At 43.9% G+C, this 26,549-nt stretch overlaps 1 protein-coding gene across 1 annotated transcript in view; it reads right to left on the bottom strand.

The window, feature by feature from the left end:
• SUPT6H (SPT6 homolog, histone chaperone and transcription elongation factor) overlaps positions 1–26,549 on the bottom strand; it is a 2,620,423-nt gene that overhangs the window by 2,369,895 nt on the left and 223,979 nt on the right. Inside the window, exon 5 of the mRNA XM_044054882.1 lies at positions 2,559–2,643. Coding sequence (XP_043910817.1) covers positions 2,559–2,643 — 85 coding nt within the window. The remainder of the gene's footprint in view (positions 1–2,558; positions 2,644–26,549) is intronic.

Below are 26,549 nucleotides of genomic sequence, written 5' to 3'. Positions count from 1 at the left end.
AGCTACTACACTGACAGAGCAAAATCCCAAAAAGGGAAGGCGTCACGGATCAGTACTAGCAAGAAACTACAATCCCTCATAAAATCTTCTAAGGCCAGCTTTGAAAGAAAAATTGCACAAGACACTAAAGATAATCACAAGGCCTTCTTTAGTTATGTCAGAAACCTGGGAGGCAACTCCCAGATATGCTCTGAGTTAGTGCAAAATGACAAAAAATTCACTGAACCCACAGACATTGCCAACATCCTGGCAGAAAGGTTCAGTGCAAACTTCACCCCCCTTCCCCCCAAAAGAGCAAATGTCTATCCCAACAGAGTGTAGCCTTCCTGAGATCACAGATGCACAGGTGAGAGCTGCCCTCTCCAAAGCTAAAAACACAGCATCAATGGGACCAGACGGTGTCCTGGGCTGCGTCTTACACGAGCTCCAAGAAGAACTAAACCCTCATATAAAGTCACTGTTCAGTCTCAGCCTTATTACAGGATATGTTCCCAAGGAATGGCGTACAGCAACAGTGGTCCCACTCCACAAAGGTGGTGCCACAACAGACCCTGGAAACTATCGCCCTATAAGCCTGACTAGCCAGGTCTGCAAAGTTATGGAGCATATCATCATGGAAATCATAAACAAAGACATTGGGAACCTCCAGACACTGGATCCTACCCAATTCGGCTTCGTTAAGGGCAGATCTTGCCTCTTGAACCTGGTTGACTTCTTTGAAACAGTTACCAAAGCCATAGATGAAGGGAAGGTAGTCCACACAGCCTACCTGGACCTCGCAAAGGCCTTTGACACAATACCCCACTCAGGCATCATAAATAAGCTCACCAGCTTAAATATCAACCCCTATGTCACAAGATGGGTTGCAAACTGGCTCAGGGATAGAACCCACATGGTCAGAATAGCACGTGCCATGTCAGGTTCTAAACCAGTTACAAGTGGTGTCCCACAAGGCTCAGTCCTGGGACCTCTCTTGTTCGGTATATATTTCTCAGAGGTACAGGCTAACATGGGTGGACTATGGCTGACCAAGTTCGCAGATGACTGCAAACTGGGTGCTATAATCGACTCTCCGACTGACACAAGCATCCTCCAAAAGGGTCTCACAGAGACGGAAAACTGGTGCCAGAGCCATGGCCTAAAGCTAAATGCCAAAAAGTGCATAGTCACCTCCTTTGGAAAAAACAAAGTGCCCACAAATTACCGCATAGGTGGTAATTCATTAAGTACGGAAGAAGTAATTAGGGACTCGGGGACACAAGTAGATAGCAATCTCTCCTTTGACAATCACGTTGCCAAAGTGGTTAGAAAGACCTTCTATATAGTCCACCTTATCATGAAAGGGTTCATATCTAGATCAATAGAGGTCATTGTGCCCCTCTACTCATCTGTTATCAGGCCCATAATTGAGTACAATGCCCGTTTGGGATGTACCTTACCAGACACCTTCAGCAACTGGAAAGACCTCAAAAGTACCTCATCAAAGGATCAAGGGGCTCAAACAGATGTCCTATGCAGTTAGGCTAAAGAAACCCCAGCTCTAGTCACTTGCATACCGCCTACTCTGAGGCGATCTGTGTCTGACGTATAAAGCCATGTCCAACCCAGAATTAATGGACATGCTTCACCTCAGGAAATCTAAATCCCTTAGAGCTACATGCTCCAGGGACTTGAACCTCAACACAGAAATAAATAGGACATGCTGGAGGGACAGATTCATATCCCAGAGGCTCCCCTCACTCTGGAACAAAATCCCAATCTAGGTCAGGCAGAGCCCCTCACTGACCCTCTTCAAGGGAAATCTTGACGAATGGATGGGAGATCGTAAGTTTACCCCTGGGATCTCTTCTGTGTCGCTGCTTGACAGAGGTACAGTAAACAAACCTTAAAAGGGCTACCTTCTGTGACCTACTATACAGAGGCACAGTCAACAAATCTAAAAGGGTGGCGAAAGCCAAACACACTCTGGCTAGGCTTATAAATGCCCTAGGGCAGATAGCCTAGTATCAACCTATGAACCTAAATGAGTCAAATCACAGTTCAGTATGAAATAGAAAATATCAATGAATATACTTCTGGCCAGTAAGTACATGCAACTACTAAAGTCATCATAGAAAGAGAAGTGATTTGGGATACAGTGCTCAGACAAAATGTTCAGCTGCGTACTAAAAAGGGAAAACAATCAGTCTACATGACTGAAATTTCAGACTTTCATCATCCATCACCTTTACAGCTACAGCTTTCATAAAACAAAAGGAAGTTTCAAAGTCCATACACATGACTGCACCAAACAAGAAAACCTTCGTATAAAGTAAAGAAAAAGTAATAACTTTCCCTAAGTATGTTACAGTCAGGGCAAAAAAAAAAAAAAAAAGCTAAAGGTGAGACAAAAGTGAGAGCGGTCTCTTAAAATTAGTCTACACAAAGACATTTCAACAGTGGGGGGTGCAATTAAAAGAAAACCGTACTAGCCACATGAATGGCTTGATTCTTAGATATATACTCAACTGCACAAAGGTATATGAAGAAAGCAAATAAAAGTGGCCAAATTTACTTACGCATCACTATATCCAGGGAGCTTTTTCCTCCACTTATGCTTTTTCAAAGGCTGTCCGTCATCATCAACAATGAAGTCGTCAATGTCTGTTAACAAGGGGAAAAAAAAGTCACCATCATCCGAGCTCTTTAAAACAGAAAACTCTCTAAACACAACTAAATGCTTTGAGCTGAGTCTACACTGGGGAAGCTGCCTACTCTTACTCGGTTAATAAATTCATTATTCTTGAAGGAAAATACTCAAAAGTGATACTTTTTTCCTTAAGTATAACTTTTACATCTACAATAAGGTGTAATTAACTTCTTAGAAAATCTGTCTTTCCGCATGGAATAAATCTAAGAATTGGCTGTGATGCAAACTTTGTAAGCCATTGCAAAAACACAATTAGATACACTCTTAGCCACCCACAACATAATGACTACTACATACCCAAGTATCAATAAAAGACAAGAGGGGAATAGAGGAAAACATACCTTTTAAACCTGAGAGAAAGAAACCTGGACAAAGCCTCAAAAATACGGAGAGATTTTAAATATTGTTCTTAGAAACTTTTGAAAGTTCTCAGAATAGCAGGATCTGTGTTAGCATGCATTTTCTCAAGGATATGAAGTATGAAAACCCAATGTAGGTCATTTAGTGACTTCAATCTCTACAAATTTGCCAGAAAGCCACAAATCTTGTAAGGAACAGACCTAATTATGAGGCAAAAGGTCTGGACAGTTGAGAGGTATGGAGAAGAATGATCTTTCACATTACAAAAAAAAATGCTTCCAATGCAAGTGCAGTAACTGCTTACCTGAGTTTCAAAGGATGAAAGGAAAAGAAAGTAAAATGGCTCAAGCTTATCCCAAAATGCCAAAAAAGCATTGCACTTGAAGTGGGAAGCTCTGCAATCTTTATGAAGCTGCTATCACAGTGCTTTGTGCATAAGAAAAAGTATGCCATGTAGTTAATGTGCTATCTACAGGGACCTTTCCCAGTGGACCTATGACTTGAGTATTTATCCCTCCTTGCACTCCACTTTATTTTTTTTCCTTAGAAGGTACCACACTTAGAGGCGCACGTGCTCTCCACTGACGCATGTCATGACAATCCCACTGCAGTAGAGACAGAAATGGAAAAAAAACATATCCCCGAGACATTAGTTCACCTACAATCATTGAACAAACAAATTCCCTGGAAACTAAGGGGTAAAAAAAGATTCAGCACCTCGACTACTTATAGGTTTATAGGTGTGTACTAGGCTAACGACCACAAGGGCCTTTTTAGGCCTAGACATGCATCCCAAATCTCTGACAAGTTCTGATACCCTTGATACGTGTAAACAGGTCTTTGGGAGATGAACCATTTACATGTTACCTGTGTCCATTAGAGACATAGGTGCCAAAGCAGGGACGAAATTCCAATTTCCAATCCAATTGTCCAACTTTCACTTGAACTGCGTTAGGGAGAACTCTGCTTCATATGGATGGGGAACCTGTTAAACAGACGCGGCAGTCTCTGGGATGGATAACTATCTATCCAGCAGGACCTATTTATATCACAGGCAAGGTTTAAGTCTTTAGAATGTGTAATTCTGCTGCTGTTTGTTTTGTGGATATGAGGGAGGTCCATCAGAGTGGGGTCTGACAATGCCCTGTATGCCAGGCACAGATCTCCCCTCAAAAGCCCACAGGAGACAGAACACAAGGATAGGGACTTGAGGCGGTCTGCATAGGACATTTTCCTTACGCCCTGTATTCTTTTAGTGAGGAACCTCTGTGGATGTTCCAATTGTTGGATATACCAAAGGGGGCACTGTACTCAGTGATAGGTCTGATGAATGCCAAATACAGTGGAACAATGACTTCCTTGGAATTAAATGCCATACTTTGTTTATAAATTGTGCAATACAGAATGATTTCCTCACCACTGTAGACACATGATGGTCAAAGGCTCAATTACTACCTGTGTGTGCCCCTACGTCCCTGACTACTAGGTCAACTCTAAGGGGCGTGTTGTCAATACGATAGTTACCAGGGATGGATGACTTCCCAAAGGATACTATTATGCATGTTTTGGCATTTAGGTTTAGTCCATGGCTCTGCCACTAATTGTTGGTCTGTGTCAGTCCCTCCAAAAGGACAATTGTGTCAGTGTGAGATTCAATGACGGCTCCTAATTTACAATCTGCAAATTTAGTCAGCCAGAGACCACTGACATTGGCCTTGACTTCTGAGAAATTAACACTAGAATGGAGCGGTCCAAGGATTGATACCTTAGGGACTCCACTTGTGACTGGACTCTTTGTAGAGGTGGACTCCCCAATTCTAACTTCCTGGGTCCTGTCTTTGAGCCAGTTGGCTATCCACTAGGTGACATATGGGTCCGGTGTCGGTTGTCGTCGCTTCCTCCCTGACGTCAGTGCGGCAGGGGTATAAAAGAGGCAGCCAACGTCATTTTCTTCAGTTTTTCTTGTCCCAGATGTCAGGTGCCCCCAGAAGGAAGGCAAAACATAATATTATGCAAACATGCAATGTAGATAAATCAAAAAACAGTAGTTGCAAGCAAATACACCATAAAAGAATACCCCAAACAGGTTGTATGATAAAGGTGTTTGTCATAAGTCCTGTCCTAAGATGGGACGGAGGGAGGGTAACCTGGACTGCAGCTGTATGAGCACTCGAACATCTACATTTATGGTAGGTACAAAACTGTACTATGTTCATCGTGCATACAGCTGCAGTCATTACAGATGGGTAGAATCCCAAAGCTAAGTAAGGGTGGTAGGCGCTAAGTGGAACTGGGAGGGGCGAGGATGCCCTGCAAGACTGCTGTGGCAAAGCCCGCTCTAGATTTTGAGAATAGTGGAAGGTGGTAGTGCTTGGAGAAAGTGTGCACTGAACTCCAAGCAGCTGCTTCCAAAATGTCCTTGGTAGGGAGCCCCCTGAGGAAAGCTGCAGAGGTAGCTGTGGCCCTGGTGGAGTGGGATCTGATGTATGCGGGCACAGATTTTCCATGAAATGAACAACAAAAACGTATGCAGTGGGATATCCATTTTGAAATTGTCTGTTTGGAAATAGCCTTTCCTTGAGCACCTGTAGCATAGGACACAAAGAGCTGCTCAGATTTCCTGAATGGCTTTGTTCTGTCCAAGTAATAACGAAGTTGTCTGTGAATGTCCAAGGAATGTAGTAGTCTCTCCCCTTTGTTCTGTGGATTTGGATAAAAGGTACGCAAGTGGACAGTCTGATTCAAAGCTACACTGGATACCCCCTTTGGCATGAAAGTAGGGTTGGTACGTAATGAAACTCTGTCTTGATGGAAAATGATGAATGGTTGCACAGCCATGAGGGCCTGTAGTTCCGAAACCCTGCGTGCTGAGGTGATAGCCAGAAGGAAGGCTGTTTTCCATGACAAGTATTGTAGCTCTGTTGAAGAAGCCGGCTCAAAGAGAGGCAGGATCAGCTTATCCAATAAGAAGTTGAGGTCCCAAGCTGGGACTGGTGGTTTCCTTGGGGGTTTTATATTTTTTGCCCCTCTGAGGAACTGCCTTAATAGATGATGTGAGAATAAAAGAGGGTCTGTGTTGTATTGTGCAGAAATGGCAGAAGCGTGGATCTTGATGGAGGAGAAGGAAAGGCCACTGTTTAACATCTCAGCTAGGTACTGTAAAATTTGAGGTATATTTATTACCCAAGGATTCTGGCCCTTTTCTTGATTCCAGGAACAAAATCGTTTCCATTTGGTGGAGTAGGCTTTTCTAGTAGAAGGTCTTCTGGCCTCCAAGATGATATCCTGCACCTCCTTGGAGAGGAGAGTCTGTTGGGAAATTAAGGTATTCTCCATGCAGCTAGATTTAGGGTTTTGAGCTGGCTGTGACGGGTTTTGTAGTTGTGCTGGGACAACATAAGAGGGACTAGAGGTAGGATCCATGGTGGGGAGTGTGTCAGGCTCTTTAGGAGCGGATACCAGTGTTGTCGTGGCCAGTCTGGAGCAATGAGAATCATTTGTGGCCTCTCTGCTCTGGCTTTTAATAGAACGTTGGTCAGTAGAGGAAGAGGCAGGAAGGCATAGACTGTCAATGTTGTCCAATTGAAAGAGAGTGCGTCCACTTTCCAGGCCCGTGGATGATAGGTCCTTGAACAAAATTTTTTCAACTGGTAATTTCTGTGGGTAGCAAAAAGATCTATGTCTGGCTGTCCTCATGCCCGAGTAAATTTTGAGAAAACTTGAGGATGCAACTTCCATTCGTGTGGATCTGTCATATTTCTGCTTAAGTTGTCCACCAGTGTGTTTTCTTTCCCTGGCAGGAATTGTGCCTGTAGTTGAATTTGCAATTCCAGTGCTGTGTTCCATAGGGTCATGGCCTGCCTGCACAGGGGGTATGAATGAGTTCCCCCCTGTTTGCTTATGTACCACATGACTGTGGTGTTGTCTGTCCTTATCAATAGCTGGTCTGGATGCAGTAGGTCTTTGAAGGTCATAAGAGCATTTTGCACAGCTAGCATCTCCTTTTGGTTGATGTGTAGGTGCTTCTCTTTTTGGGACCATTTTCCCTGAATGCACTGATCTGCCATGTGTGCTCCCCAGGCGTAGTCCGAGGCGTCCGTTGTGATGATTTGAGTTGCTGGAGGTACGCAGAAAGGAAGACCTGCGTTTCTTTAGCATGCTTGAGCCCACCACAAAAATTCCTTTTGAAGGCATGGAATAATTGGTATAATTGTTTCCAAGCTGTGGCTGTGTCGAGACCATAAGTTTTTTAGGTACCATTGTAGTTTCCTCATATGCACCTTTGCACATGGTATTAGTAGAATGCAAGATGCCATGAATCCCAGAGCCTGCAGGACTTTCCTTGCAGTTAGTCTGGTGAAAGTTGCCATTTTGTTGAAGTATTGAGACAGTTGCCCTTGTTTGTCTGGCGTGAGGTAGGCCATCTGGGTGGTTGTATTTAAGTTGGCACCCAGGAAAATTATGTGTTGAGAAGGATTTAGTTTTGATTCTTTTTTGTTCACTGTGTATCCCAGGTAGTTTAACAGTTTTATTACAAACGCCAGATGCTGCAATAGAATGTCCTTGCTGTCCGCTTGGATCAGGCAGTTGTTCAGATATGGGTAGATTTGTATTCCTTGTTGTCTGCAGAAGGCAATTACTGATGCCAGGCATTTTGTAAACACTCTGGGCGGAGTAGATAAGCCAAAGGGCAATGCAGAGAATTGGTAATGGGTCGAACCTGCAAGAAATCTGAGGTATCTTCTGCAATCTTGTCTGATAGGGACATGCAGGTATGCCTCCTTGAGGTCCAATGTTACCAGCCAAGACTCCTTGCCCAGCATGGGAAGAAGCTGCTGTAATGTGAGCATCTTGAATTTTGGAACCTGTAGATATGTGTTTAGGATGGATAGGTCTAAGATAGGTCTCCAATCTTTGGCTTTCCTTGGTACCAGGAATAGTCTGGAATAAAAACCTTAACCTTGTTCTTTTGCAGGTACCTCTTGAATCGCTTTCATATCCATGAAAGCGGAAATTTGTCTTTGTGCCTCTGCCCTTTGATTTTGTGGCAGGTTTGGCATGCCTCTCATTTTTGGAAGGGTGTGAAAGTGGAACCTATAGCCTCTGTCTATAATGTCCAGAATCCATTTGTCTTTTGTAACAATATGCCAGTTTTTTGAAAATAATGCCAATTTTCCGCCCAAAGGTGCTGCCATTAAAGCTTTGTTTGGCAGGCATAGGGGGGAAGTCATTGTGTCTGTTTTCTAAATGACTGTGATCTATCTTCTCCACCTCTTGGGGTTGGTGCTTGCCATTGTCTTGCTCTGTAAGATCCTTGAGGTAGTCCTCTACCCCTTGGGCATCTGTATTTGCGCCTTTGAGGTCTGTCCGTCGCTGGAAAGGACCAATTTTTTGAAGGCCAGTTTCTGCTGATGTGTGAAGGTTGTACCTGCAAGAAATCTTTCACTGTTTGCATTGATTTCACTTTTTCCTCCATTTTCTTTAGTACCTGCTCAGCTTTAACACCAAACAATACATCTTTTTGAAGTGGTGCATCTAATAACTTTGCTTTGACATGATCTGGTAAGGTTTGCTCTTTGAGCCAAGCATATGTCTACGTATAACAGACCCCGTGACAGCAGCTCTACATGAGGCCTCTAAAGCATCAAAACCACACTGCAAGGTATGTTTACCCACTTGCTCTGTTCCATGCAACAAATCCTGCAACTCTTTCAAATCTGGTTGTTCTGTTTGTGTCATTTTGCTTTTCAACTAAGATAACAAAAACTGTTGGTACTTTAACATATGGAATTGACAGTTTAATGCCCTCATGGTTAAAGTGGCAGATGTATACACCTTTTTCCCCCACCTTTCTAATGCTCTGGAATCTCTCTCTGAAGGTAAAGGGTTTTTAGCAGTAGAGGCCTTTATTGCCTTGGGACCCTGTGAAAGTTTCTGGGTCAGCACTATGGCTTTTATAAAGAAACTGGTGAGAATCAGGAACCCGGTAATACCTGCCTGGTTTAACAGGGGCTGGAGGTAAAGAATCTAGATTAAGGCTGGCTTCTGCGTACACATCATCCAAAATATCTAAAACAGGAGGGACAGCCAGGGGCCTATGCTGGGGGAGCAGTAGAAATTCCCTGAGCCTTTTCTTGGAATCTGAGTAATCTTGGCCTTCCCAGTGGAAGTGTTCCCTCAATGTATGCAGGGTTTCCCCAAAAGAGTAGTCCTCGCGGGGGGGGGGGGCGAGGGAATAGACTCCTCAGCATTAGAGTCTTCGAAAGGGGAATAGGCATAATCCTGGTCCTCAGAATGGTCTGAGGTAATAGAAGCCTGGTCTGAGGAAGGGAAGTCTTCCTCCAATCTGGGTCTTTTGTAAGAGGGGGGTTGAGAACCCCTGATGAGAGTTATCAAATCCTCAGCCATTTTAAGCATCTGCTTTTTAGGCATGGGGCCTTGAGAGGAGGTCTGAGGAACCTGTTTTTTAGTTTTTATGGCAGCTTTAGATTTAGTGAAGGATTTAATAGAGAAGTTGGAAGGCCTGAAGACGCCTTCAGAAATGGCAGGCCTGACTAAATTTTCAGTTTCCCCATCAAGAGTGGCGTCGGTATCTGCAGTGGGAATGGAGACCGAGGAGCCTGCGACCTCGGGTACTGAAGTCACCAGTAAAATAGTTTTGTCGGTATTCAGGGGCTGCGTAGACGCCTCGCTGAGAACCGGAGAACCGGTAGTCGGCCTTAGCATGGTACTCTGTGCAGACCTCGGATGTCCGTCTTTATCTTTGCGTCTTTTACTTAAAACTGGTGTCGGTGTATCCGACGAAATGATATAATTAAATTTTTTGCCAAAATAATGAAAGGCGAACTCCAGCCGGCGCTAAGTGCGCTTGTTGAACCTAGCACAAAAACGGCAGGCCGCGACGTCGTGGTCTGGGCCTAAGCAAGGTATACAGAAGGAGTGGAAATCCTTATGCGGTATTTGCTTCCCACAAGAAATGCAATTATTAACTTTGTCTGACATCAGTCTGAGGCAAGAAAAGTTTCCCCAACGGGGTACTTAGCTTTAAAGAAGACTTCGGCTGAAATACTTTCGTAAATCTCAGGAGCTGGCCGATTGGCACTTGCGAACTGCTTCTGCTTCGGGCACCGCGAGGCAAGAAAGACTGAAGAAAATGGCGTCGGCTGCCTCTTTTATACCCCTGCCGCACTGACGTCAGGGAAGAAGCGACGACAACTGACGCCGGACCTAGACTTTGGAATTCGGCCGACCGAGGACCCGCCTGACGGCAGGATAACCCATCTGTAATGACTGCAGCTGTATGCACGATGAACATCCTGTTTGGAGGCTACAGTTATATACAGAAATTCCAGAGGCTCTGATATGTCATATTTCATGCTATTTACAAGGCATCCTGGGATAATGTCTGGACCCATTTTTCCCCCAAACATCTTTATTAAATTTCCACATATGCCAAAGACAATCTTACATTTATATAAATGAAAAACATACAAAATATCACTTTAGTTGCAGTTTATATCACAGACACCACTGAAACTGTAGTTGTAAACATTATACATCACTTATAAACCCTCCAGTCACTGTCAGTTAAGCATTACATAGCTCATTCAAATCCTGCCTCAAGCCTCGTTCCTGCTCTGCATATATTGTTCCCACAATTCCCATTTTTCCTATGTAGCTTTCTTCTTCCCTTTTCTACAGATCCCAACTCCAGTTATTTTATCTCTGTCACTATATTCACTACTTCTAGGAAAGTTGTTCTAGATTTTGATTTCCATTTTCTAGTAATTGCTTTTTTGGCAGCCACCATAATTATACTCAGCAAGGCTTTACTATGTCTAGGCAATTCCAATTATGTAAAATCATCTCCCCAGTCAGTCCAATCTGCTCATCCAGCATCTCTGACTAAGTGGTATGCAGGGAATCCCAAAGATCCGCCAGCTTATCACACTTCCAAAAAAAATATATATATATTCCCAGCTACTTGTTTGCCATTCACACCTCCAACATTTTCAATCCACCTGAGTAAAATTCTTTTGGAGTCTATTGGGGTATAAAAATACCCGTGTACCAGGCAAAGATTGTAAATCTTCTAGACTTTCCTGCATATTTGGGAGATGTACATTCATCCCCCCATTGTCTCTTTGTGAACTGCTTATCCAATCTCTCTTCCCAATCCTTTCTAAGCTTCTCTGATTGATTCTTGCAATCATCCAGTGGTTTATATGCTTGACTAATTATTCCTTTTTTAATGACGGCTTCTGTTCTAGATTCTATTAAAAAAGTACAGTTGTGTACACTTACCATAAATGTAGATGTTCGAGTGTATTCACTGTTGCAGTCATTACATTTGGGTAATCTGCTGGCAGGTTGCCCTCAGTCGGCCTGATTAACAAAGTCTTGGGTCCTGCGTCGGTAGCGGTCCCTTCTTGCATGACGTCAGGTCATCAGGGGTATAAAACGTGCAGCCGACGCCATTACATCAGTTCTTCTTGCCCCAGATGTCAGGGGCCCCCAAATGGGGAGCAAATAAAATTAAAAAACACAAAAATATACCTCCAACCAAAAGCAAATACACTAAAAAGGCTTTTAAACATAGTAAAAAAAGGTAGAGGTATAGTCAGAGAAAAACAGGGGGCTGGTGGGAGGGTAACCAGGACTGCAACAGTGAATACACTCGACAATCTACATTTATGGCAAGTGTACACAACTGTACTATGTTCTTCATGTTTCACTGTTGCAGTCATTACATTTGGGTAGATTCCCAAAGCTATGGTTGGGAGGAGGAATTTATACAGCATTAGGACCAGTTATAAGGCCCTGCAAGACAGCAGTGGCAAAGCCAGCTCTGAATTTAGAGAAAATTGGTAAATGATGATGCTTGGTGAAAGTATGTACAGAACTCCAGGAAGCAGCTTCTAGAATATCCCTGGTAGGAACACCACTGAGAAAAGCTGCAGACGTAGATGCAGTCCTGGTGGAGTGAGATTTGATCCCCTGGGGGAAAGGTTTTCCATGGTGCTTATAGCAGATCAATGGCTTATCTATTTAGAAATGGCTTGTTTTGAAATAGCCTTCCCCTATGCCCCAGCAGCAAATGCTACTAGCAAGTGTTCAGATTTTCTTAAATTTAGTTCTGTCCAAGTAGAATAAGTTGTCTGTGCACGTCCAAGGAATGCAGAATCCATTCCCCTTTGTTCTGTGGATTGGGAAAAAAGGTTGGCAAATGAATGGACTGATTAAGAGCCACAGTGGAAACCACCTTGGGCATGAAGGATGGATTGGACCTCAGAGATACCCTGTCCGCATGAAAGATGATGAAAGGCTCCACTGCCATAAAGGCCTGTAATTCAGATATCCTTGTAGCTGAAGTGATTGCTAAAAGGAAGGCTGTTTTCCAAGAAAGAAATGTTAAGTCTGCAGTAGCAGCTAACTTGAAAGGAGGTAGAGTGAGTTTCTCCAAAACAAAGTTAAGGTCCCAGGCAAGGGTAGGAACTCTTCAGGGTGGTCTCACGTTCTTTGCCCCTCTGAGATATTGCTTGAGCAGGGGATGAGAAAAGAGGGGTGGTTCTGTGTTATAGTGAACTGAAATAGCTGAAGCAGGGATTTTAATAGAGGAAAAAGACAGGCCCTTGTGAAGCATCTCAGTTAAGTATTGCACAATCTGAGGTAAATTGGGTGCTGCTGTGCTCATCCCTAAAGATTGGTTCCAGGCTAGAATCTTTTCCATTTGTCAGCATAATATTTTCTAGTACTAGGTCTTCTCGCCTCCAAGATGACATCCATCACAGGTTTGCTGAGGGATGCTAAGGATGAACTTAAGTGATTAGCCAAGCTGCAAGGTTCAATGTTGGAAGCTGATGGTGCAAAATTTGGTTCTCCTGCTGAGACAGCAAAGAAGGTGTCTGAGGCAGGTGCCATGGAGATATTTGTGACACACTGCGCAGGAGCGGGTACCAGTGTTGGCGTGGCCAGTCTGGAGCAATCAAAATCATTCTTGGTTTGTCCTGTTTGACTTTTAACAGAACTTTGCAGAGTAGAAGCAGAGGGGGAAAGGTGTAGACTGATAGTTTTTTCTAGCTGAAGGACAGAGCATCCACTTTCCAGGCTTTTTTGTGGGGAGTCCTTGTGCAAAATTTGTCCAACTGGTAGTTCTGGGGGGAGGCAAATAGATCTATGTCTGGGCTCCCCCATTTGCTTGTCAACATGTTGAAAATCCGTGGTTCCAGTTTCCACTCATGTGGGTCCATGAGAATTCTGCTTAGTACGTCTGCCAGTGTATTAAATTTTCCTGGCAAGAATTGAGCTTGTAGGTGCACTTGGTAGCTCAAGGCTGTGTTCCACAATGCCATGGCTAGTCTGCAGAGGGGGTAGGTATGTGTACCCCCTGCTTGTATTTGTACCACATGACCGTAGTGTTGTCAGTCTTTACCATTAGTTGTCCTGGAATAATGTAGTCCTTGAAGGCTGTCAGAGCATTCTGTACAGCTAACATTTCTTTTTGATTGATCTGTAGGTGCATTTGATTTGGGTTCCATTTGCCCTGAATGCACTTCCCTGCCAGGTGAGCCCCCCCATGCACAGTCTGATGCATCTGTAGTTCGGGTTTGAGTAGCAGGAGGTAGTGTGAATAACAGTCCCATGTTTTGGTGGCAGGCCTCTGCCCACCATAGGAACTCCAGGCGTTGCCAAGGTACGATAGGAATCAATGTTTCCATGCTCTGACAATGTTGACTCCATAGACTTTTTATATACCACAGTAGTTTCCTCATATGCAGTCTTGAACCCCAAGGCTTGCAGTATTTGTCTTGCAGATAGCAAGGTTTTTGTGGCCACTTGTTTGAAGTAAGTTACCAAATGAATTTGCTTCTCTGGTGTGAGGAAAGTCATCTGGGCAGTTGTATTCAAGCTTGCACCCAGGAATGTAATCTGCTGAGAGGGTACCAGTTGTGATTTCTTTTCGTTTATGGTGTACCCCAGACAAGTTAGAACCTTTTTTACAAATGTCAGACGATTTAGAAGACTGCCCTGGTTTTCTGCCTGAATTAGACAATCTTCCAGGTATGGATATATTGGAATATTTCTTTGCCTGCATAATGCAATTACTCGAGCCAGGCACTTTGTGAATACCCTGGGAGCAGTAGACAAGCCAAAGGGCACTGCAGAGAACTGATAATGCAAGTAGCCTGCTTTGAAGTGTAGGTATCTTCTGCAAGATTCCCTGATTGGGATGTGCAGGTATGCTTCTTTTAAATCTAGAGTTGCCAACCAGGCATCTTTGCCTAGCATAAGTAGTAACTGGTGAAGAGTCAGCATCTTGAATTTTGGAATGTCCAAAAAGGTGTTTAGAGTAAACAGGTCCATAATTGGACGCCATGATTTGTCTTTTCTGGGTACCAGGAAAAGCCTGGAATAGGAACCTTGTCACTTTTCCTGTTCTGGTACCGGGTGGATAGCCCCCATGTTTAAGAGGGAAAGTACTTGTTTTTGAGCCTCTGCCCACTGATTTGGGGGCAGGTTTGGCCACCCGTTTGGTGTTGGCAACATGTGGAAATGAAATCTGTATCCCTGGGACACTATATTTAAAACCCATCTGTCCTGGGTTATGAGTCACCAGTTTTTTTTCATGAAGAGCAATCTTTCCCCCCAAAGGGGCAGCTAAAAGGTAAGTGCTTGGTAATTTTAAAGGAAAGTCATTGAGACTGTTTACCATAGAGGGTGTCTTGTTATTTCCAGATTTGGAAGTGGAGGCCCCCATTGTTTAGTTCCGAGAGTCCCCTGGGACTGAAACCTGGTGCTTTTGGTGTGTCTGGGTTTGGCTTGAGAGGATCTGGAAGGAGCTGGAAAGGACCAATTCTTACTAGGCCAGTGCCTACTAAATCTTGGAGGTTGCACTTGTAAGAAATATTTTACAGTTTGGATAGATTTAGCTTTATCTTCCATCTTTTTTAAAATTTCTTCAGCCTTATTGCCAAACAGGCGGTCCTGATTTAAAGGAGCATCCAACAATTTTGCTTTAACATGATCAGGCAGATTGCTCCTTAAGCCAAGCATGCCTTCTAAGCATAGACCCAGTAACGGCAGCCCTGCAAGAGGCCTCTAAAGAATCAAAACCACACTGCAAAGTATGTTTTTCAACTTGTTCAGCAGAATGCAATAAATCCTGTAAATCTTTATTTTCCACACAGTCAGAAATCAACATCATTTTCTGTTTACGCAGTCCAATAATATGTTGTTGATATTTTAACATGTGAAATTGGCAGTTTAAAGCCCTGATTGCCAAGGTTGCAGAAGTATAAACCTTTTTACCCCATCTATCCAGCGCCCTGGAGTCTCTATCAGAAGGGGTAGGATTTTTAGCAGTAAAAGCCTTAATGCTCTTAGGCCCCTGAGAAATGATTTCAGGATCTGCAACAGGATTTTTGAAAAGGAACTTGTGGGACTCAGGAACCCTGTAGTATCTGTCAGGTTTACTAGGAGCTAGAGGCAGGGAATCAAGGGCCATACTGGATTCCGAAAACACATCAACAATGTCTAGTACAGGAGGTATTAGTCAAAGGCCTATGCTGAGGTAGAAGAAAAAAATCCCTAAGCCTCTTTTCTGAATCAGAAAATTCCTGACTTTCCCAGTGGAAATGCTCCCTTAAGGTATGTAAAGTTTCCCCAAAAGAAAAATCCTCAGGGGGGAAACAGAGGGAATGCAATCCTCTGAATCAGAATCCTCATAAGTAGGTATGGACAAATTCAGATCATTAGAAGAATCAGAAGAAACGGAGTCCTGATCAGAAGATTCATAGTCAAGCTCAGCCCTAGGCCTCTTAGAAGGGGGGGGGGGTTTGACTACCCCTGATTAAAAGTAATTAGATCTTCAGCCATTTTGATCATTTGTTTTTTAGGCATAGGGGCCTGAACATGTGGCCTGGGCGTTGGTTTTTTAGACATAGATCGAGATTTAGGCCTTAGTATTGAAGGTGGAGTCGGTTTAATATGCAAGTCTGTAGAGGCCTGAATACACCCTCAGAAGCTGGTGCCTGCACAACGGCTCTGGACCCATCCAAGGTAGAGACATCCGCGGGTTCCATAGGTGAAGTATCTTGCGGCATACCAAACTCCGAATGGGTCTCAGTAGAGGCCTGCGAGTCAGAAGTAGCGAGTATCAGGGGCTGCAAAAGTACCTCACTGAGTACCGGCGAACTGTCGACTGGTTTAGGAGAAGCGTCGTCGGCAGTTTTGGACTTCGATGGCCTGTCTCTGTCTTTATCTTTGCCTTTTTTCGAAATCCCGGTAATCGAATGGCTAACCGACGTCATTTCTGGATAATTAAACCGAGAACCAAAATATTTCGAGGGAAAAATGTACCGACGACGGATAGTGCGCTGACTAAATAAAGCACAAAACCGACAGCAAGGTACGTCGTGGTCAGGGCCTAGGCAAGAAATACAGTACAAATGAAAATCTTTATGAGGTATTTGCTTTCCACAAGTAATGCAATGATTAATTTTTACTGACATCGGTAAGGAGCAAGAAAAAGTTTCCCCAATGGGGTACTTAGCTTTAAGTTGAAGACTTCGGTTCTGAAACTCGAAAATGAAAATTTCAGGAGTTGGCCGACCGGTACTTGCGAACTGCTTCTGCTTCGGGCACTGCACAGCACGAAAGACTGATGTAATGGCGTCGGCTGCATGTTTTATACCCCTGACAACCTGATGTCATGAAAGAATGGACAGCAACCGACGCAGGACTCAAGACTTTGTTTATCAGGCCGAAAGAGGACAATCTGCCAGCAGATTACCCAAATGTAATGACTGCAACAGTGAAATACAAAGAACATCTCTACCAGTGCTGGTCTTTCATTTAGGAGCACCCTAATTCTTTCATTTTGCCTATACTCTGATATCAATCCTAGATAGGGAAGTCAATCTCTAACCTGCAGTCCAAACAAACACTTGGCCTCCTCTCATTCTATTACCTTTCCTTTTCTAGTTATTTGCTCCCAATACCTTGGTTCCTTTGATCATTTTCTCCAATAAATTCCACCCCCCTCTTGCATATTATCTGTATCCCTGACCACAATCAACCGAATTGACAAAATCTCTTTTCTCCATTCTCATGCTAGTTTGGTTCTTAGTATTACATTCATAAAATAGCAGGGAGCATTATATGTATGATTTTGGTTGTTCTCCTTAAGAGTCTGCATCCAAAGACCCAATCTCTCCTTACTTCTTGAGCTTCCACCCTATGTCAGCATCATTCCTTTCCACTTTGAATTATAGTTTTCTGCGTGTGCTATGTATAACAGCCTAAACTGTGTTGCTCTAAAATACCCCCTCAAATTAGGTAATCCTAGTCCACCTTATTCTATTGGAAGAATCAGCTTATCCCATTTGACCCTTGCTGTCTTCCCTTCCCAGATAAAATCCTTAAACTCTCTTAATTGCTATTCACAACCTTTCCGGTTGATAAAAGTTTGCCTGACCTGTGTATAAGACTAAAGGGACTAAAAACATTTTAATGGCTTGTACCTTAGTATCCATAGAACAAAACTTCCAGTTTCTCAATGTTTGAATTATCTTCTGTTTAGTTTCTTCCCACACATCCTTAGCTGTCACCAACTAATGCAGTGTTCTTGGTCTTAGAGAGGGCATTAAGGACCTGTTCCCTAGTGATAGTAGGGGGAGTTATATTTGATATTTCCTGAGGGAAGTTTTGAGGGGAGACGGGGGCAATGTTGGAGCTGAATTTATCAGCCAGGAGGTTTGTCATGTCTTCTGGCTCAGTATAGGTGGCTCCATTTACAATGAGCTCTGCACACAATTGTGTATTTCCTTTGAGGTTCCGGACATAGCTAAAGAATGCTTTATGGTTGTCCTTGGCCTGGGAGGCCAAACTTATTTCAAATTTGACTTTGATTTACTTAGTTGGTTTTTATTTGTTTTCTTTTTAGATTTGTATTACCTGTACTAAAATCTCTGTATTTTTGCTCATTGCCTTTGTCATAAGTGTATATTGTTTATGTTTATTTTTATTATCTTGCTTTAATCTTTGGAGCTTTTCTCCCCGGGCCTCCACTGAAAATGGACATTGATCCAGCTGGACTAGCCCGGTCAACAATTGTAAAATAAATAAATAAAATAATACAAAATGGGTTGATTCCCAAAGCCCAGGAAAAAAACAAAAGGGAGGAGGAACACCCACTGTTTAAGGGTTGGTAAGGATGCCCTGCAACACTGCAGTGGCAAAACCAGCTCTGGACTTGGAAAACAAGGGTAAATTGTAATGTTTAGTGAAAGTATGGACAGAAGTCCAGGTAGCTGCTTCCAGGATGTCCCTAGTAGGTTGTTGTCTTTCGGCTTTTCCCGGTTAGGGATCGCCACAGCGAAACTCCGGTGCGCTAATGATTGGCAGTAGATTTTTACATGCCGAGTTGCCGGCCCTGATGCACAACCTTCAACGAAGGTACACTCATTCACGCATGTCTCCACACAGAAGACGCTCTAGCTGAGAATCGAACAGGACAACGTCTTACTGTGAGGCGACAATGCTACCGCAGCACCACCACCGCAGTTAGGATGTCCCTAGTAAGTACACCTCTTAAAAAAGCTGCTGAGGTAGAGACTGCTCTAGTAGAATGGGTCCTAATACACTGTGGAGGAACCTTGCCATGCTGTAAGTAACAAAAGTGAACACAAAGAGCAATACACTTAGAAATGGTCTGCTTAGAAATAGCTTTGCCCTGAGCTCCAGGAGCAAAACTAACCAACAACTGATCCGACTTTCGAAAAGTTTTAGTCCTGTCCAGGTAAAATCTAAGCTGTCTATGCACATCCAGAGAATGCAGTAACCTTTTCCCTTTATTCTGAGGATTAGGAAAGAAGGTAGGCAGGTGGATACACTGGCTAAGATTCAGGCTAGAAACCACCTTAGGCATAAAGGAGGGATTAGTTCAAAGAGAAACCTGTGGAATATGGCAAAAGGCTCTACTGCCATTAAGGCCTGCAGCTCAGAAACTCTTCTAGCTGAAGTAATAGCTAAGAGAAAGACAGTTTTACAGGAGAGAAACTTCAAATCTGCGGAGGCAGCAGGTTCAAAATGAGGCAGAGTAAGTTTCTCAAGTAGAAAATTAAGATCCCAAGCAGGAGTAGGTGCCCTTCTGGGAGGCTTTAAATTGCTAGCTCCCCTGAGGAACTGTTTCATCAAGGGATGAGAGAAAATGGGTGTCTCAAAGGAACAATGAGCAGAAATAGCTGAAGCATGAATCTTGATAAGGAAAGTCCACCATTAAGCAAGCCTGCCAGATAGTGAAGAATAAGAGGAAGAGTACGTTGAGAAGGGTCTTCCCCTCTAGTCTGCATCCAAATGGAGAATCTTTTCCACTTACCTGCGTAAGATTTCCTAGTGCTAGGCCTCCTGGCCTCACGAAGGACCTCAACCACCTGTTGGGAAAGGTTTACATTATGAGCCAGGCTGTCAAATGCAGAGTCTGAAGGTGAGGATGCAGAATTTTTCCCCTCTCCTGAACCAAGAGATCTGGTATCAGGTGGAAATGCCAAACCTGAGACTGGGAGAGACATCGAAGAAGTGGATACCAATGCTGCCTGGGCTAGTCTGGAGCTATGATGATGGCCCTTGGATTTTCGTCCATTACCTTTAACAGTACTCTGGGAAGAAGAGGAAGAGAAGGGAATGCATAGATTGAGAGCTGTGTCCATGGGAAGGACAGAGCATCCACTTTCCAAGCTTTGCCATGATGATCCCTGGTGCAAACAGTTGGAAGAAGGTGGTTGGTCGTAGATGAGAAGAGATCCACCTGGGAAGTGCCCTAATGCTGAATGAAGCAATAGAAGATGGTCTTGTTTAGTTGCTACTCGTGAGGATCCAGGACCTGCCTGCTCAACCAGTCTGCCAAGATGTTGAGCCTTGCCGGAAGAAGCTGAGCTATCAGATGAATGCCCATGGAAGTTGCTATGAACCACAGTATCATGCTTTGTCTGCGCAGGTGGTAAGAGTGAGTCCCTCCCTGCTTGTTAATGTAACACAGGATTGTGGTGTTGTCTGTCCTGACTAGAAGAGTACCAGGAGAGAGAAGATGCTTGAAAGCCATCAAGGCCTGCTGGACTGCCATCAATTCCTTCAGATTTATGTGCAAATGAACCTGTTGATAGTTCCAAGTCCCATAAATGCATCTGCCCTCTAGATGTGCTCCCCAAGCACAGTCCGAGGCATCTGTGGTGAAAGTTTGGCTGGGCAGGAGGTGGACAAAAAGGCAGGCCTTTGTTCCGTGCACAGGCCATCGCCCACCAAAGGAACTCGGTCTGCAGGCAGGGAATCAGAGGAAGTATCAAGTCTAAATCCTGAGTGTGTTGACACCAATGGTTTTTGAGGTACCACTGTATTTTCCTCATATGCAGTCTGGCATATGGAATCATCAGAATACATGAAGCTATGAATCCGAAAGCTTGCAGGAATTGCCTTGCAGAGAGCTGGGCCATGTTTGCCAAATTCTTGAAGTAATTTGGAAGATCAATTTCTCTTGAGGAACACCATCTGGGTGGTTGTGTTCAGCCTCGCTCCCAGGAATACTATCTCCCTGCTGAGTACCAATTTTGGCTTCTTTTCATTGATAGTGTAGCCCAAAGAAGTGAGAAGGTTCTTTACAAAGTCCAAATCCTTTAGAAGTTGCTCTGGAGAGTTTGCCTGAATAGGACACTCGTCCAAGTAAGGGTAAACTTGAATGTTTATTTGCCTGCAAAAAGCAATGACTGGGGACAGGCATTTTGTAAAAACTCTGGGAGCAGTAGATAAGCCAAAGGGCAGTACAGAGAATTGGAAGTGCCTGTTCCCCGCCTTGAAGTGAAGGAAATGCCTGCAGCTTTCCCTTATTGGGAAATGCAGATAAGCTTCTTTGAGATCCAAAGTCACCAGCCAGTAATCCTTGGTCAGCATTGGCAGCAACTGCTGAAGAGTGAGCATTTTGAACTTGGGAATCACCAGAAAAGTGTTCAGAATGGACAAATTCAGAATAGGGCGCCAGGTGACCCCTTTTTTGGGAACCAGGAAAAGTCTTAAACCCTGGCCTCTCTGTAGTACAAGAACTGGCTCTATTGCTCCCAGGTTTAGCAAATAAGAAACTTGTTTTTCTGCTACAGCCCTTTGAAGTGGTGGGGATATCTGGGTATCCTTGGTGGACAGGGAAGGTGTGAAAGGATAACTTGCAGCCTTGGGATACTATTTTGAGTACCCATTTGTCTTCTGTGATGGTGTACCAGACATCTGCAAAAATGGCTAATCTTCCCCTCAAAGGAAACCCTGGGCCCGCAGAGGCAGGCAGGGGAAGGCCGGAGTCATTGGGAATGCTTGCTTTGGGAAGTTTGCTTAGATCTCCCCGATTTTGAAGAGGAAGCCTGCCAGTGCTTAGCCTTTTGAGGGGTGAAAGCCTTCCCACTAGAAGACCTTGTAACCCCTAGGCCTAGTGCGACCCTGTTTACTAGGGTCAGGAAAAATCCAATTCTTAGAAGGGTAACATCTACTAAAACGAGGAGACTGAACTTGCAGAAAGTCCTTAACAGTTTGCATAGATTTGGCCTTATCCTCCAACTTTATCAACACCTCTTCTGGTTTGCTACCAAAAAGATTTTCCTTGTGCAAAGGCACATCCAGTAATTTAGATTTGACAGGTTCAGAAAGGGGCTGTTCCCAGACCCATGCAAGTCTTCTAATAACAGAACCAGTGGCGTCTGCCCTGCAAGAAGCCTCCAGTGTCAAAACCACAATGTAGAGAATGTTTAGTGACAAGTGTGGCAGAATTCAGTAACTCTTGCATGTCCTTACTCTCCATCAGGGAAGGAACACCGGCAATTTTAGCCTTAATTGCTTCCAAAGTATGCTGCTGATACTTAAGTATATGAAAAAGACAATTAACAAATCTCTAATCGCAGGGTGGAGGAAGTATAAACCTTTTTACTCCATCTAGCCAAGGCCCTAGATTCCCCATCAGAAGGAACAGGATTTTTAGCAACTGTGGCTTTAACACCTTTAGGACCCTGAGAAATGATCTCTGGATCAGAAGTAGGATTCTTGAAAAGAAAGTGATGAGAATCAGGAACCCTATAATACCTGTCAGGCTTTTCTGGGAGAAGGAGGAACAGAATTAGGAGTCAAAGAATTCTCCATGAAAACATTATCAACTTCCAAAACCGGAGGGATAGCCTAAGGCTTATGCTGTGGCAAATCCAAGAATTCCCTAATCCGTTTCTTAGACTGAAGGTAGTCCTGGCTTTCCCATTTGAAATGCTGTCTAAGAGTATTCAGAGCATCTCCAAAAGAAAAATCTTGTGGAGGGGAGGCAGAAGGGATGGAGTCTTCTGCATCATAATCCTCAAAACCAGAAAAAAGTTGAGAGGTTTCTTCTTCATCAGCAGAGTTGCTGGAAACCTCAGAGTCTGAGGCAGATAAAACTTCTGGGGACAATTCCCTAGCCCCCTTAGAAGGAGGTGGCTGTGAGCCCATGACATGGGTTAAGAGATCACTAGCCATTTTAATCATCTGAGACGGAGGCATTTGAGGGGAGGCTGGCACCTGCTTTGGTGTAGACTTTGCGCTGGAAGGCCTACTAGAAAGCCAGAGGGACACAGGAGGCCTAGCCACAGCAGTAGTCTGAACCAAGGACATCGGTCTGGATCTGGTCTCTGGGTGGAGAAAAAGAGGCCTCAGAAGCCAGCGCCTGCTTAGTGGCTCCGGATCCATCAGAGGCAGCAACTGGGTGAGGGTCAGAAGACAAAGTAGAAGCCTGCGGTATGGTGGACTCAGAAAAAGTCTTTGTAGATGCCTGCTGCTGAACATCCGAGGACTGCAGGGGCAATGAAAGTGCCTCACTGACTACCGCTGGGCCAACAACCAACTTAACAGGGACGTCGTCGGCTAATTTGACCCCAAGCCTGTCGCGGTCCTTATCCTTGCACTTCTTAGGAACATCAGAAGTCAGGAGTCCAGAAGACGACATAACGACGACCTTAAGCCAAACTCTGAAATGCTTGAATAAGATCCAAGCTCTATGGCGTATGGTATGCGGGTTGAAAATAGCACAGAGAACACAATTAGGGACGTCGTGCTCAAGGCCAACACAAGTGATACAATAAGAGTGAAAATCACGGTGAGTAATCTGTTTTCCACAGGCAAGACAGTTATTAACTTTCTCTGACATTCGTTAAAGCAAGAGAGGAGGGTCCCCAATGGGGTACTTTACCTGAGGATGTCTTCAACTAAGCAACTGGAACACAAAAAGAAGGTACTCAGCTGACTGGCACTAGTGCAAAATGCTTCTGCTTCGGGCTCCGTGGCAAGAAAGCCTGGAGAAATAGCGTCGGTTATCTTCCTTTGTACTTGACATCAGGCTTAAAACCAAATGCAGCCGATGTCATATACCAAGGACTTTGGTATTCTGGCTGACTGCGGGACACCGGGAGCTGGATAACCCTTTTGTACGGACTGCAACAGTGTAACACAATGAAAATCTCCATGTTGCAGCTTCCAGATGTCCCTGGACCTAGGTGGCTGCACTTGCAAGAAATCTTTTACAGTTTGCATAGATTTAGCTCTGTCTTCCATTTTCTTCAAAACCTCTTCTGCCTTATTACCAAACAGAGTATCATGCTGCAAAGGGGCATCCAACAATTTAGCTTTAACATGATCAGGCAGATTTTGCTCCTTGAACCAGGCATGCCTTCTAATCACAGATCCAGTTATGGCGGCCCTGCAAGACGCCTCCAAAGAATCAAAACCACATTCCAAAGTATGCTTTCCAACTAGCTCTGCTGAATGCAATAAATCCTGTAACTCTATTTTGCACACAATCAGAAATCAACATAATTTTCTGTTTAAGTAAGCCCATGACATGTTGCTGATATTTAAGCATATGAAATTGACAGTTTAAAGCACTGATTGCCAAGGTTGCAGACGTGTAAAACTTCTTACCCCATCTATCCAGCGCCCTGGAGTCTCTATCAGAAGGGGTAGGATTTTTAGCAGTAGAAGCCTTAACACACTTGGGACCCTAAGAAATGGTTTCAGGGTCAGCAGTAAGGTTTTTAAAAAGGAATTTGTGGTAGTCAGGAAAACATCATCAACAATGTCTAGAACAGGAGGTATAGCCAAAGGCCTATGCTGAGGAAGAAGGAAATCCCTAAGCCTCTTTTTAGATTCTGAAAAATCCCGACACTCCCAATGAAAATGTTCCCTTAAGGTATGCAAAGTTTCTCCAAAAGAAAAATCCTCAAGAGGAGAAGCAGAAGGGACTGATTCTTCTGCATCAGAGTCCTAAGATGGAATAGATAATTCCTGATCAGAAGAGGAATCAGAAAAAATGGAAACCTGATCTGAAGATTCATAATCAGTGCCTTGCCTAGGCCTCTTAGCAGGAGGGGGTTGGGAACCCCTGATCAAGGTAATTAAATCCTCAACCATTTTGATCATTTGTTTGTTAGGCATAGGGGCCTGTGCACGTGGCCCAAGCATCAGTTTTTTAGACATAGAAATTGATTTTGGCCTAGGTTTTGAAGATGGAGTCAGTTTAATATACAAATCTTTAGGCCTGAAAACACCCTCAGAAGCCGGTGCCTGCTCAGCGGCTCCGGACCCATCTAAGGTAGAGACATCCATGGGTTCCAAGTGTCTCGCGGCATACCGGACTCCGAATGGGTCTCAGTAGAGGCCTGCGAATCAAAAGTAGCGGGTATCAGGGGCTGCAAAAGAACCGGAGACTGGCTTAGGAGAAGCTTCGTCGGTTTTGGACATCGATGGTCTGTCTCCGTCTTCTTCTTTGCGTTTTTTGTGTATTCCGGTAATCTGATTGCTAACCGACGACATTTCTGGATAGTTAAATCTTGAGTCAAAATATTTAGATGCAAAAATATACTGACGCTTAATAGTGTGTTGGGTTAAATTTAGCACAAAACCGACAGCAAGGCACGTTGTGGTCAGGGCCTAGGCAAGGAATACAGTACAAATGAAAATCCTTATGAGGTACACAAGTAATACAATTATTAACTTTTACTGACATTGACACTGTCAATTTCTGAAATACATGAAGATCCAGTTTCCAATGGGATCCATGATTTGTCTGCTTAACACATCTGCTAAGGAGTTCTGTTCTGAAACCTTGCCTGAAGAGTTAGTTGCAAGCTGGAGTCTCCCATAAAATCATTGCTTGATGAGCTCCCCAAGCAATGTCAGAGGCATCTGTCGTTAAAGTGACATTCCTGAGCCCACCACCAAAACATGAACCCTAATGCTTGAAGGACTGTCCTTGCAGTCAGCACGGACTGATGAGATAGTTGATGGAAGTAAAGGGATAGACTCTTTTGTTTGTCGAGGTTAAAAAAGCCATCTGGGCTGCTGTATTCAGTCTTACACCCAGAAGCACATGTCTTGAGAGGGTACTAGACTGGACTTTATTTAAGTTCTGAGAATACCCTAGGCATCTTATAGCATGATGCTGTAGAAGGTCTTTTTCTTGAGCCAGAATCAGGCAGTCGTCCAAGTAAGGATAGATTTGAATTCCTTTTAGCCTGAAGTAAGCTATCACTGGAGCCAGAACCTTTGTGAATACTCTGGGCAGTAGATAAGCCAAAGGGCAATGCAGAGAACTCACGATAATGAGAATTTCCAGCTCGACAGATACTTCCTGCAACTTAGTCTTAATGAAGGTAAGCTTCCTTGAGATCTAAAGTTACCATCCAGTGATCTTTGCCCAGCAGAGGTAAAAGCTGTTGTAACGTCAACATCTTGAACTTGGGAATCTCAGATAAGTGTTGAGGATAGATAAATCCAAAATTGGTCTCCGCGTGTTCCCTTCTTTGGTACTAGGAACAGGCGAGATAAAATCCTATTTGGAGTAACAGAGAAATTTGCTTGTGAGGCTTTCCTTTGTGGGAAGAGGAAAGTCTCTGGCATGCCTGAAAGGGGGGCATGTATGGAAAATAAACCCTGTAACGTGAATGATATCCAACACCCAAATGTCTTGAGAAAATAAACCCCAATATTCTAAGAAAAGAGACAGTCTTCCTCCCAAAGGACTGCCAGGCGAGAATCTACTGGCAGCTGAAAGGCAGGTCATTCATTTCTGTTGTTAAAGGACGACCCTGCCCCCCTCACCAGAAGTCTGAGCAGGTGAACTCCCTGTTCTAGGCCTAAAAGAACCTACCACGTCCAGACCCTAGACTGGGTATCATAAGCAGGATATGTCCATCCCTTAGTAGGCCAATTTCTACTAAACTTTGGCTGCACCTGCAAAAAATCTTTAACAGTTTGCATAGACTTAGCTTTGTCCTCCATTTTCTTTAAAACTGCTTCCACAGGCGAACCAAACAACACATCAGACTGTAAAGGAGCATCCAAAATCCTTGTCTTAACATGCTCAGCTAAATTCTGATCCCTCAACCAGGCATGCCTGAAGAACAGAACTAGTGGCAGCCACCCTGGAGGAGGCCTGTACAGCATCAAAACC

This window comes from Protopterus annectens, chromosome 13.part0 (genome assembly GCF_019279795.1).
Source record: "Protopterus annectens isolate FY-2018-M chromosome 13.part0, PAN1.0, whole genome shotgun sequence".
Lineage (NCBI taxonomy): Eukaryota > Metazoa > Chordata > Ceratodontiformes > Protopteridae > Protopterus > Protopterus annectens.
Note: the sequence above shows the minus strand (reverse complement) of the source record. Positions and strands in the feature narration are given on the sequence as shown.